The 12,521-nt window shown below is 34.5% G+C and overlaps 2 protein-coding genes across 2 annotated transcripts; one reads left to right on the plus strand and one right to left on the minus strand.

Moving 5' to 3' along the window:
- Positions 1 to 657: 657 nt before the first annotated feature.
- Positions 658 to 3,460, plus strand: LOC104095945 (GDSL esterase/lipase At2g30220-like). The gene is made up of 3 exons (XM_009602237.4): positions 658 to 1,335; positions 2,123 to 2,378; positions 3,255 to 3,460. The coding sequence occupies exons 1-3, from the start codon at positions 727 to 729 to the stop codon at positions 3,458 to 3,460; spliced, it is 1,071 nt and encodes a 356-aa protein (XP_009600532.1). The 5' UTR covers positions 658 to 726.
- Positions 3,461 to 3,736: 276 nt separating this feature from the next.
- Positions 3,737 to 10,805, minus strand: LOC104095861 (uncharacterized). The gene is made up of 8 exons (XM_009602132.4): positions 10,410 to 10,805; positions 7,485 to 7,606; positions 7,307 to 7,402; positions 6,313 to 6,400; positions 5,294 to 5,378; positions 5,110 to 5,176; positions 4,933 to 5,022; positions 3,737 to 4,087 (listed from the first exon to the last, which is right to left on the minus strand). The coding sequence occupies exons 2-8, from the start codon at positions 7,593 to 7,595 to the stop codon at positions 4,040 to 4,042; spliced, it is 585 nt and encodes a 194-aa protein (XP_009600427.1). The 5' UTR covers positions 7,596 to 7,606; positions 10,410 to 10,805; the 3' UTR covers positions 3,737 to 4,039.
- Between the last annotated feature and the right edge of the window lie 1,716 nt (positions 10,806 to 12,521).

Genomic DNA, 12,521 nt, shown 5'->3' on the forward strand with positions numbered 1-12,521 from the left:
CTTTACATATATCTTTCTTTTTTCCAATATTGCACCACACAAAAAGATATATACAGTCAGACCTCTCTATAACAGTTTTCCTCTATAACAATACTTCAATATAACAATAAAGTTTTCTTTGGAACCATTTTTAATATTATGTTATAATATATATTCTATATTCAAAATATTGAAAAAACGAGGTTATTATAGAGAGATTTTGCTGTATTTGACTTTTAATGTTATTTAACTTATTCCGTGAATCGGAAGCGGGCACTGCCCCTCTTTTTGGATCCAAGGCTTGCTTGCAGGCAGATCCGGGCGGAAGACATTGTCAGGTGAGGAGTTTGACTAGGGCGACACATCTGTTAAAAGATAACGTAGGTGTCTTAAGATGAGCTCAACGAAAACAGAAATCTCGTGTGGAACAGAAGGGTAAAAGCTTGTTTGATTTTGATTTCCAATATGAATACGAACCATGAACGCGTGGCCAAACGATCCTTTAGACCTTCAGAATTCGAGCTAGAGGTGTCAGAAAAGTTATCACATGGATAACTGGCTTGTGGCAGCCAAACGTTCATAGCGACACTGCTTTTAAAAATAAAAAAAAATTAGTTTAAATATATGGCTATATATATATATAGAATACAATTGTGTGCATAATCACATGTCTTTAAACCATCAAAATCCATGAACCCTTGGAGGGAATATTAAAACTACAAATTCTTGTTCAATTCTTTTAAAGCCATGGCACCAAAATCTTTCTTCTTCTTCTTCTTAGCCATTTTCTTGTGTAATACAATTACAAGCCAATCCATTCCAAAATTCACATCAATTCTTGTTTTTGGTGATTCAACAGTTGATACTGGAAATAACAACTATATATTCACTTTATTCAAAGGCAATCATCCACCCTATGGAAAAGACTATTATAACCATATTCCAACAGGTAGATTTTCAAATGGAAAACTTGTACCAGATATATTAGCTTTTTTACTAAAGTTGAAAAAATATGGTGTGCCACCATATTTACAGCCAAATTTAATGGCTAATGATTTTAAAACTGGAGTTTGTTTTGCATCAGCTGGATCAGGATATGATGATTTAACAAGTTCAATTTCTGGAGTAATTTCAATGAGAAAACAGTTAGAATATTTTAAAGAGTATTTGGAGAAATTGAAAGGGTATTTTGGAGAAAAAGAAGCTGAAAAAATAGTGAAAGGTGCTTTGGTTATTGTTAGTTCAGGGAGTAATGATTTTATTTTTAATTTCTATGATATTCCAACAAGAAGGGTTGAATTTAGCATGAATGAGTACCAAGATTTTCTGCTAAACAAGCTGCAATTTTTTGTCAAGGTTATTCTCTAAACAAGAGTAATAACTCTTTAATGTACATTTTATTTTAATTAATTTTTTACACTACTAAAAACACGTATTATTCCGAGGAACAAAACCGATGAGTTTTGCCTTGTACAGCTTGGGTCGAAGACCGAGGAAATGTTAGAAGCGATGAGAAAACCATAGCAGCTGTTGGTCCGGACGGGGATAAGCTTGCTTCTTCACAAGCCTATCCCCCCAAAAACGGCCCTATAATGTTGCCCCTTTACTTTTTTCTATTCTATTCCATTTCATTGCGGGATATGCACCTTAATACTAAAATAATAAGTAAAATAGTCATCATATGACCAATTTGGCTCGAGCGGATTACCGTCGATAATAAAAGGATTTGTGTTTTTTTTGTTAATTCAAAATTCTTGATTGAGTTAACTTCAACATTTTTCTTTGTTTAATAATTTGGTATTCGATTCACACTGACCAGAAAAAGGTCATAAAACATGCATTAAATTAATAGAGATTGATAGTTTCATTTTATAGGACACACCAAATAGTTAACAACAACAACAACCCAATATAATCTCACTAGTGGGGTCTGGGGAGGGTAGTGTGTACGCAGATCTTACCCCTACCTTGGGGTAGAGAGGCTGTTTCCGATAGACCCTCGGCTCCCTCCCTCCAAAAACTCTCCACCTTGCTCTTGGGGATAGTTAAATTAACTTGTAATTACCTCATTATTAATTTAATTTTTAGAAATGCTTTCTATATATTGTTATGTGACATGCAATATTCTACCTTATTTTACTAGGAACTTTATGAACTTGGATGTCGTAAAATTATAGTGAGTGGGCTGCCTCCAATTGGTTGTCTTCCAATTCAAATGACAGCAAAATCTCCACTTCATAGAACTTGCATTGAAAAAGAGAATTCAGATTCTCAGTGTTATAATCAAAAGCTTGAGAAATTGTTGCCAAATTTACAAGCACAACTTCCTGGAAGCAAAATCTTATATGCAGACATCTACACTCCTATATTAGACCTCATCAATAATCCACGTGAATATGGTAAGCTTTCAATGTTTTTTTTTTGTTTCTCCTCCGATATTCGGTACTTGCTTTAGAATTCAACTAATTTGAATTCTCGTTGGAAATTTTCACTTTGAGGGAAAAGACTTCCTTAGCAAAGACGATTTCATAATCACTCTCGAACCTGAGACCTTTGGTTAAGGATGAAGGAGTATTTATCACTCTACCATAGTCTTTGGTGATTATGGATGGAGGAGTATTTACCTGGGCCTTTTAGAGGCCTTTCAGGTTGTTCGATACCGGCTATCGGTAAAGGAAGCATATGCTTCTAACTCAGTCCATCCCCTATATGGTAATGATAGGTACGCCAATACCCATTTTTTTGGTTCAATTAAGGACCAATTTGCATGCACTTTGACTAAATTTATGGGGTACATGCTACCTTCCACTGTCAACACAGGTATCGAATAACTCCGTCAGCCAAGACTTAGACAGAAAGAAAGAAATAATCTAATATTTTTTGTCAGGAATTTAATTATGTTAAGGCGTGATTGCCTTCATACCATTCACCTAGGGCTCCTTTGGTACGAAGGATAAGGGACAATTAATCTCGAGATTAAATTTGAAATGAGTTTATCCTATGTTTGGTTGGGATAAAATCGCGGATTGTAGTGTTATTTTTATCTCTATGAGGGTGTGATAGTGATTCCGAAATAACTAATCCAGTATAATTAGTTCTTGAATAACTTATTCCCAACCAAAGGACACCCTTAGTTCTTATAATTCTTAACTTTTGAGCATTTATCATGAATATCATCCAACATTTAGATTAGTTATCACCCTTTTTTCCTTTCTTTTTTCTTTTCATTCTTCTTATTAATCTAAAATGCTTTCTGTTTTACATAACTATGACAGGATTTGAAGAAATTAAAAAAGGTTGTTGTGGAACTGGATTATTAGAAGCAGGACCCTTGTGTACAAGAAAATCTCCAGTGTGTACAGACACTTCACAATATATTTTCTTTGACAGTATTCATCCGACTGAATCAACTTACTACCACATTACTGAGTATTTAGTGAAGGAGCTTCTCCCAAAGTTCTCAACTGTTGATAGCTTTTGATATATTACAAGGAAATAAAATTTGTAGTAAAACTTTTAGTACTAAAACTTAACTTCCACATGTATGAAAACAGTGTGATCGAAACAATAACATACCTAATGTATTCCCACAAGTGAGGTCAGGGGAGGATAGTGTGTATGCAAATCTAACATTTACCTTATGTGAGTAGAAAAACAGTGTGACCGACACTATTTTAAGTTGAATTTATCTATATGTAAAAACAATACATATATTTATGGATTAATTACTTCACAAATAGAAATAGAAACACGTAAGTAGCAGAATCATCCTTTCTGAAAAGAGTGTACTGAGAAACTGTTAAGAGATTTGAACTAACACAAAGAGAAGCTCATTTTGCTTCTTTCTCAGGATGTCAAAATTACAGTCACACCGGGTCAGGGGAAAGGTTGCACCCCAAGGGAGTGTGATGTAGACAGTCTACGCTGACTCGAACCCGTTACCTATAGGTTACACAGAGACAACTTTACCGTTGCTCGAAGGCTCCCTTCTGTTTTTCTCTCTATTTAACAAAAAAAAAAATTATATAGTTTATTGTCAAAGATTCTACAGTAATTTCTGCTATATCCACCATGAAATAGGTCCTAGACCATCAGCATCAAGAGATCCCTGGTATATACAGACAAGAAAAAATGCCAGAATTAATAAAAATAAGCATAAACTAAACTATTTTTCCTCACTAAGTCTATAGAAAGTAGAATAACATAGGAGAATTTTTCAATCTAATGCTTATTGAAGATCCGCGTTCCATTTTTTATATGGTTTAAAGATATAGCTGCTTAGTGCGACTGATAAACAACGTTGCTTCATCCAAATTCCACGAGTAAATGCTGAAGTTTCAATTTATGCAAGAGCATTTTTCCTTTATAACGAGTAACATAATTTACACTCATGTGAATCAATCAGAAGTTCAGCCTTCAAGTCACCAAACTGCAAAAATGAAGTAAATGATGTGACGAAAACTCTATAATCGACCAGTGAGTTAATGTCCAATTTTTAAGGGTAATTGCCACACTAGTGGAGAGGGTGTGATCAGGAGTTTACATAAGTCACATCTACAATGAACAGCATGCTAAAAGCATGGTTCGACGATATATTCGTTACGAGTAGCATATATTTTAGGAAGCTTGATAAGCTTCAACAACCTAATAACATTTCTCCACACTCAATGAGATAAAGCCTTTACATATTTAGATGCTATGTTGCACAGACTCTCCAAAATGCTGCCGCACCCATGTCGGATCGTCCAAAAATGCACTACTTTTGGAGGATCCGACATGCACTCGGCGATAGTTTCGGAGAGTACGAGCAACATAGTTTAGAGGCACTAGAAATCCAATGCATCTCGGGCATTACAACCACTTAACCAGCTAATAGCAATGGGACTATATCATTTTAACTGTAGGAACGGAAAAAATAATATACTGAAGGAATAGAGTTAAGAGTTGACGTACCTTTATGACCATTGGTGCAAATGGCTTTGAATCCTTTTCTTGCTCAAGAGGTGCGGATGGATAACTAACACTATGAACTTGGAACCTAATCTGCAGTTTATATAATCAATGTCAAAATTTCCAGGTACATCATTTGACAAGCCGGTGCAATATAGCAAAGATGTTAGGTCTAAAAACCTCATCTACGCCATCAATAGGATATTCATCTTGTCCCTCAAACTGCCATATCCATCTGACTTGGTTCCTGAAATGGACAATAAAAAACCATATGCAAAGAAACTTAGGATGTATGATTCAGAAAGACCAAGCAGTAGATGGGATCGCACCACAAAATTAGATGTTGAGACAAGAAAAAACTTACTTGTTTTCGGGATCAAGCTCGGAACGTGATGGAGATGGCATTAGAGGCGGGGGTACATAAATGTCATTGAAAAATCCAAGTGACACTGCCAAACGTAAAATTGAACGAACATTAAGATGCCTTTTTCTGAGAGATTATTCTCATCCATTGAAATGCACCCCTTATATATCACAGAAGAAACTTAATGAAAAGGAAAATATATATTAGCACATGATTTTTGCAAATGATAGCCTGAGAATGCCTTTCATGATGAAAAAACTTAGCTATCCTCTGCCAAACTAATAACGCCAACTATTCAGGACATTACTATGTCTCTTTTCTTATAAGTCAAATTGCTTTCATTAAAATTGCCTAGTGTAAAAAGTATTTGTAATATGGGTAGATAGCTTAGTGCCCGTTTGGACATCAGTGTTTGTTCATACAATTTTTAATTTTCACTTGAAAATGCATTTTGAAAATTGACAAGAGTGGGTTGCTCTAGTGGTAAGCACCCTCCACTTCCAACCAAGAGGTTGTGAGTTCGAGTCACCCCAAGAGCAAGGTGGGGAGTTGTTGGAGGGAGGGAGCCGAGGGTCTATCAGAAACAGCCTCTCTACCCCAGAGTAGGGGTAAGGTCTGCGTACATACTACCCTCCTCAGACCCCACCAGTGGGATTATACTGGGTTGTTGTTTCACTCAAATCACTCACAAAACTTCAAAAACAATCCAAAATTATATTTATGTCCAAACATAACTCTAAATTTCAAATACCATTTTCACTTGAAAAACTTTTTCCCCCTATTTTGGAATTTTACAATTCTTATGTCCAAACGCCCACTTAATCTCATTTATCTATCAAGCTTGCCGAACTATTTAGGAAAAGATCTCCTTAGTCAAAAAGTATGAATGCAACAATTAGGAAAAAACAACATTTATTTAATAATATACTTGGCTAAATATGCCTCAGAACATATATGACAGAAACTCCAGCAAAAGAAAATTGCGTGAGAAATAAACTGTAAACAGTCTGCAAGCTTACAGCGTAAACCCTCTGCATTGGACTCTTTGAGTTTAGCAGCTATTACTTCTCCTACAAATGGGCGAAACACTATCAGTCTAAACTTGACCTGCAAAAGACCATGATTTTTCTCTATTAACGAAAATGCTATCACAGTAAACATTACAAATAATAGAAAGCTGATTAGTTTGAAGTGCATTGCTCTATGTAGAATCCAACAACTGCTTCGTCAAATGATAGTACACACTCGAAAACCTAATTGGTCTTTTATCAAGGTGAGGAATTGTCCTTTATCAATTTTAAGGCTGTTGGTGAGAATACTTTTTGTTTGGCACAAATAAAGTTTTCTAGCTCTACAGGATGAAACTATTGGATACTTTTTGTTTGGGGTCAGCGACAACATGAATCCTCCCATCTTCATTTAAGCTCAACTCATATCATCATCAATACCAAATAAATTAAAAGCGATAAGTGTTATATATATATATATATATATATATATATATAATAGTAATAATAATAATAACAACAACACTATATTAGGAGTTTCTCTAACAAGTCTAAAACTTATTCCCAACTAGTAGATATCATCTATATTTCTAACTCTGACCTTCAATGAAAAATCAATAGTAGACAAAATGGTTGACACATAAGACTCTTTGGTTATTATGCTGTCGAGCCAGGATTCGTCATTTTTCCTCTAATAGAAAGGTCAACATTCTGTGTAGGTAAAAACAAGGATAAGGAGCTTTTTTTTCTAATGGTGAGACATCGGATATAGCAAGAAATAGTGCACTTCCAATTCCCAGTACGGAGCACTGATGCTCATAATGCCAAAGAGTTTATCAGTTGAAATTGTTTTATATTAACCCGGAAACAGTCTCAACGAGCTCCAGGAAAAGAATAATCAGAGGGAGATGGAAAATGGAATCTCTCATGAGGGTCGATGACACCTGTTTGCGCAATCCGTATAAGTTAAACAAAGAATAATTAATTGCAGTAACAACGAGAATACCGTATACGTTGAGGCACCTTCTCCTGCATAGATAAAACCGCCATCTATGGAGCGAATATCGTACACAGATATGCAGAGGCCCAAATTTGCAATAACCTTGCATCATGTACAAAAGTTAGTCTCTTGTAATGATGCCAAAACAAACAGAAATGCAGAATCAATAGAGAAGAAAATAAACCTTATCCACAAAGAGACCCTCAAGCTCTCCCCGGATTGATTCATTGAGTGGAAGACTTAGGAGATGAGGCGGCAATCTCAGTGTGTGTTCTATTTCACTCAAATAAAACATGCCTCCTTAATCTGTAGTAAGATATACACCAAAAAATTTACCAAGTTTGACAAACAAAAATACACACTTGTGAAGCGGCTAAAATTGATGGATTTGCAAAAGAAAGACTATCAGACATGGCTCATATGGATCCATTGTTAAACAATACCAAGTTATTTTTCTTTTTAAGAAAGCATACAAGGAACTTCTTTTTTTCCTTTTGGGTTTTTTTTTGGGGAGGGGGTCAAAGTCTAGCTTACTAGACTGCCTTGTTTGTTCGTCGAAAGAAAAACTGTCTTGTTTGGTGTGTGGATGCAATGTCCCATCATCTTCCTCCCCAAAAAGTTGCTGAATTATAATTAAACTATTCCTACCCAGGGCTGAGGTGATAGGGGTGTCTCAATTTTGTCCAACTACAATGAAGTGTGGCTAAGAACTGCATAAGCTATACATGTGGATTTTTACGATCGATCGATGAATTTCACTTCATTCATCGTACACGGAGATGGTGTCAGCAGATATTTTTAAAGTAAACTTATGGCTCAACCACAGCCGTTTGCGCAAACTAAAATGATCAAGATAAGGCAATTGTGAAACCTGTTTCCATATTTTCAGATCCAAAAATCTTCCAAATTCATAGAGAATCCATAAGAGTTGACCCTTTGACTAGAAAAAATAAACTCTATTTCCATGATAACAATCGCAACTATAACGCGCGAGGCAGTAAGCTCTCTATCAATAAAACCATCTCTATTGTTTCACTCTAACTTTAATGACATCCTTAAAATACGTCACTTAACATCGAAACATCCTTTAAGCTTCCCATAGTTAAACAAAATACATCCGTCAATTATGTTTTCCATTTAGCGGCTCCTAGTATTTATCACGTGACTCCTCTTTTTAATTTTTCTTTGACCATGAGATCTCGGGTTCAAATCCCAGGAGCGACAAACAATAAGTAGGTGATTTCTTCACATATGCCTAAGCCAGTAGGCGAAGTTATCCAGTACCTATTCTGGTGGGAGGTAGCAGGTAACCAGTGGGAGCAACGGACACCACTGTCATAAAAACGAGAATTTTAGGTCTCGAGTTCAAATCCCAGCAGGGGCAAACAATAAGTAGGCGATTTCTTTATATCTGCCTAAGCGTTGGTAGGCAGAGTCATCCGGTACCTGTTCGACCACAAGTAATCAGTGGAATAGCCGAGGTGTGAGCATGCTGAACCTGACACCACCGTCATAAAAAAAAGGGTTCCTTTTGCTAAAAGACATTGCTAAAGAATTCATCTTGGCTTGGGATTTCTTACTTTTATTGGAAAAGCTAAATATTGTTACCAAAAATAAGGCTTTCAGACAGTAAGATTTTTTTTACTATAGTTTCAAACAATACTTTTTTATATGCTAAAATATTGATGTTTTTATATCACAGAGAAGTATGAAAAAGGACTTGAGAGCCATTCTTCATGTTAGTGGGAGAAATTACGTAGTCATCACATCCTAATTTAGAGAAAAGCAATGAAACCCAATTCATAAATTCGGATTCTCCAACTAAAAATAGCACAAAAATAGGGATTAGGGTGCAACTTACGAGTGGATTTTCAAGAATTGGCAAGCGGGAAACCCTCTCAGCTGCTATAAAAATTCAATTATGCCTCGTACTGTATTTCCCTTTTCTTCTTCTTAAAAACTCGTTTGATTTTTCTTTCTTAAGAAAAAAAATCCCCGATATAAAAACTTTATTTTTCCATAAATTAATTTGCTTCTAGTTTTAGGTGTATTCTCTCAAATACAAATGAAACTTTTAGTTTTTTCTTCTTTTATTTTAGGGCCTCATTTGGTTGCACTTAATTGCGATACGAATCTTTTCAAATTTCAGAAGTGTGTTTGTTTTTAAAGTCCGAATCTTAATTATTCAGATCTTAATAATTAAGTGTGTTTATTTTTTTTACTTCACATTAAAATTTATAAAATTTACTTAATTTCATTAAGATGCTATCATACATATTCATTATTAATTGCCGTCAACGCCTACCATTATCAACTAGCACAATACCACCCACCATGCTCAATCATAGCCACCATCATTACCGACTACCACCATCCATCATTTTTACCGCTCCCACTACCATCATTTTTAACTATAACCAACACTCTCACCCTATCAATATCAATAACCATAGCTAGCACTGCACTTCATTAATTTGGTTGATTTTTCCTGAAGTGGCGGACCTAAAATGTTTCAAGTGTGATGAATGGTTCTTTAAATGTATAAGTATGAAAAAATTTCCTTGCCTACTTGCCCATTTCCCGTCATCCATTTAAAACATAACCAATATCTTCAACATTGAATTGATTCTACAATTTTTCTTGAAAAGAGTTCAGCTGAAGATTGTAATTTCTCTATGATCTGAATAAAATAACGAACCCAGATGTTCCTGCTTCCTTTCCTTTGCTACTGATATAACTAAAACTTGGTCTAGATCTTCTGCATCATTATACGTTTTTTGATGTCTTTACGATCCGTGATGCAATTGTTGCTCCAAATGGAAATAGTAAAAGACGGGTTCTTTCTGTTTCCTTTTCTTATCAGGTGAATAGATATTTTTGTGATGGAAATATGAGGTAATTAAATGTTTTCAATCTCTCAAGCTCTGCGAGGAACTTTCCTTGGAGAAACAAAGATCTAACTCATTTGATTCTGATTTAACAAACACAAAGCACTAATAATATAGATCTGGCAATTACATCTCAAACTCATTACCATACGATATCATTTCATCATAAGTCATTCGATTCAGCACATTAGAAAAAATATATGAGGCAATAGATAAATTACCTCGAAACGGCACAGGAGAAGAAATTAAGACCAAATGAAGGTTGAAAACCCAACGATGAGCTCAGCTAGTTGCTATAGCAGAAAAAGGCAGATGGAATCCAGCTTGAAGAACCCAGAAAATGACAGAGGAAATCCTTTGGAATCAACTGAAAATAGCTACAGCTTTGAAAGAAAAAAAAACTCTGCTGCTTTCAGATATTTAACTCTTTTTAAAAAAAATTATTTTCCAGATCTAAATATTGAATTCGAACTGCAGCAATTTTGAGTTTTCAGCTTCTTCTTTTTTCGTGTGAGAAAGCGTGAGAGAGGAGGGTCTGTTAGGGGCGGCTAGGGTTTTTTTTGTCTAGGGAATGATCTCCACCTGAGGGGATTGGGCCGCTAAAACTGGCCCAATTCGGCAGACCCCTCTTTCCTTTCTTTGTTTTATTTTCAAAATTGACCACTTATCTTAACAACACCTAATTTAAAACTATTTTGCAAAATTAACCCATTTAACTATTTTTCTAACAATTAACTAAATTATTTAACTAATAATGCATGTAAAGTGCCTAATGTATTTTTGGTATTTTAATATTTTACAAAAGAAATTAATTATGCAATAAAAATATTTTTGTTATTTTTTAAGATTTAAAATGCTACTAAAATGCACCAAACACAAATACGCACAAAACAAATCAAGTAAAATATAGAAAAATTCCTAAAATTTTATAAAATAATTAAAAGCTATTTTTTGAGATTTTTAGGAGTAATTCATATATTTGGCAAAAATTACATGTTCGCATAGTTCATGGGCAAACCATATAACTAATGTTTCGTCGGTGAATAAGGCATGTGAGCTTTTTTGCTAATGGCATGGGCTCATATGACCCGAACTATTGCTAATGGCAGGGGGTCATCTGACCCAAATTATTGACGGAGGACAAATTTTAGATAATTTCGAATAGTTCAGGGGAAAATTTGAGCATTTTTCCCTTAAGTAAGGCTCTATTGGTGAATAAGGACAAAGGTGAACTCTTTTGCTAATGGCAATGGCTCATCTGACCAAACTGTTAACTTAGGATAAAATTAGATAATTTTGTATAGTTCCGAAGCAAATTTGAATATTTTTCATTTTAGCAAGTCAAATTGTAACTTAAGTATATATGCCATTATAGGTCAACTTAACTTGATTTAATGCACAAAAGTTAAAGTGTATTTAAGATAAGAATTAAGTATTAAAAAATCAAAATAGGGAGTCATCAAAAACATATACATGTGAAGTAGAAGTCAAAACGTTTACCAAATATTCTTTTGTTATTTGATTCGACTTTTGTAAGGAAACACACTTTCATGATCTGTTTTTGAATAGCCAAAACTGATCATATTATTAATTTCTGATTTTAATGTCAGCTTTAGGTTTTGGATGTTCCATCCAAGCGATGCTTCATATCAAGGACAAGAAGATCATACCATTGCCTTATTTAAGTAACAAAATTATCATTATCATTGGTTTGATATGTACATCAAACCAAGAATGCAAGATATTTGTTTTTACATAGGCAGAATCATTTTAAGGGTTCTGAACTTGTGTTTGAATTCGTAGTTTATTTTAGTTATTGGGTTCGCAATTATATATTTATACATATTTAATGAATTTTTTAAATAAAAATATAAGATTTAAACAAAATTTATTAGGTTTCTCCAAAGTCCAAATCAATATGTAATACTATAGCTCTGCACATGTTCTTTCGTACGCCTATTTATCACTTAAGCATAGTTAAGTAATATATATTCTCACGTTACCTTTAATGACTAAAACAAAGTTATTTGATTTGACGTAAATATTGGGAGCGACCTATGTTTCTACTGTATCTTTTGGACATCATGGCCAAAGAAACAAGCTATAAATTGTAGGTGACTGGGGTTACCTCCAAAAAAACCTTTCCTTATTGATGTCTGGGTATAATTTTATATTTTTTGCATTACTTACCTTATATTTTAATATTTTAATGCTAAATTATATTATGTTTGTGTTTAATTGGGTTTAGTTTATGCATAGGCACTTTGGAGATGACAAGAGTGAGTTACTCTAGTGGTGAACACCCTCCTTCCAACCAAGAGGTTGTGAGTTCG

Source organism: Nicotiana tomentosiformis, chromosome 11, assembly GCF_000390325.3.
Source record: "Nicotiana tomentosiformis chromosome 11, ASM39032v3, whole genome shotgun sequence".
Lineage (NCBI taxonomy): Eukaryota > Viridiplantae > Streptophyta > Magnoliopsida > Solanales > Solanaceae > Nicotiana > Nicotiana tomentosiformis.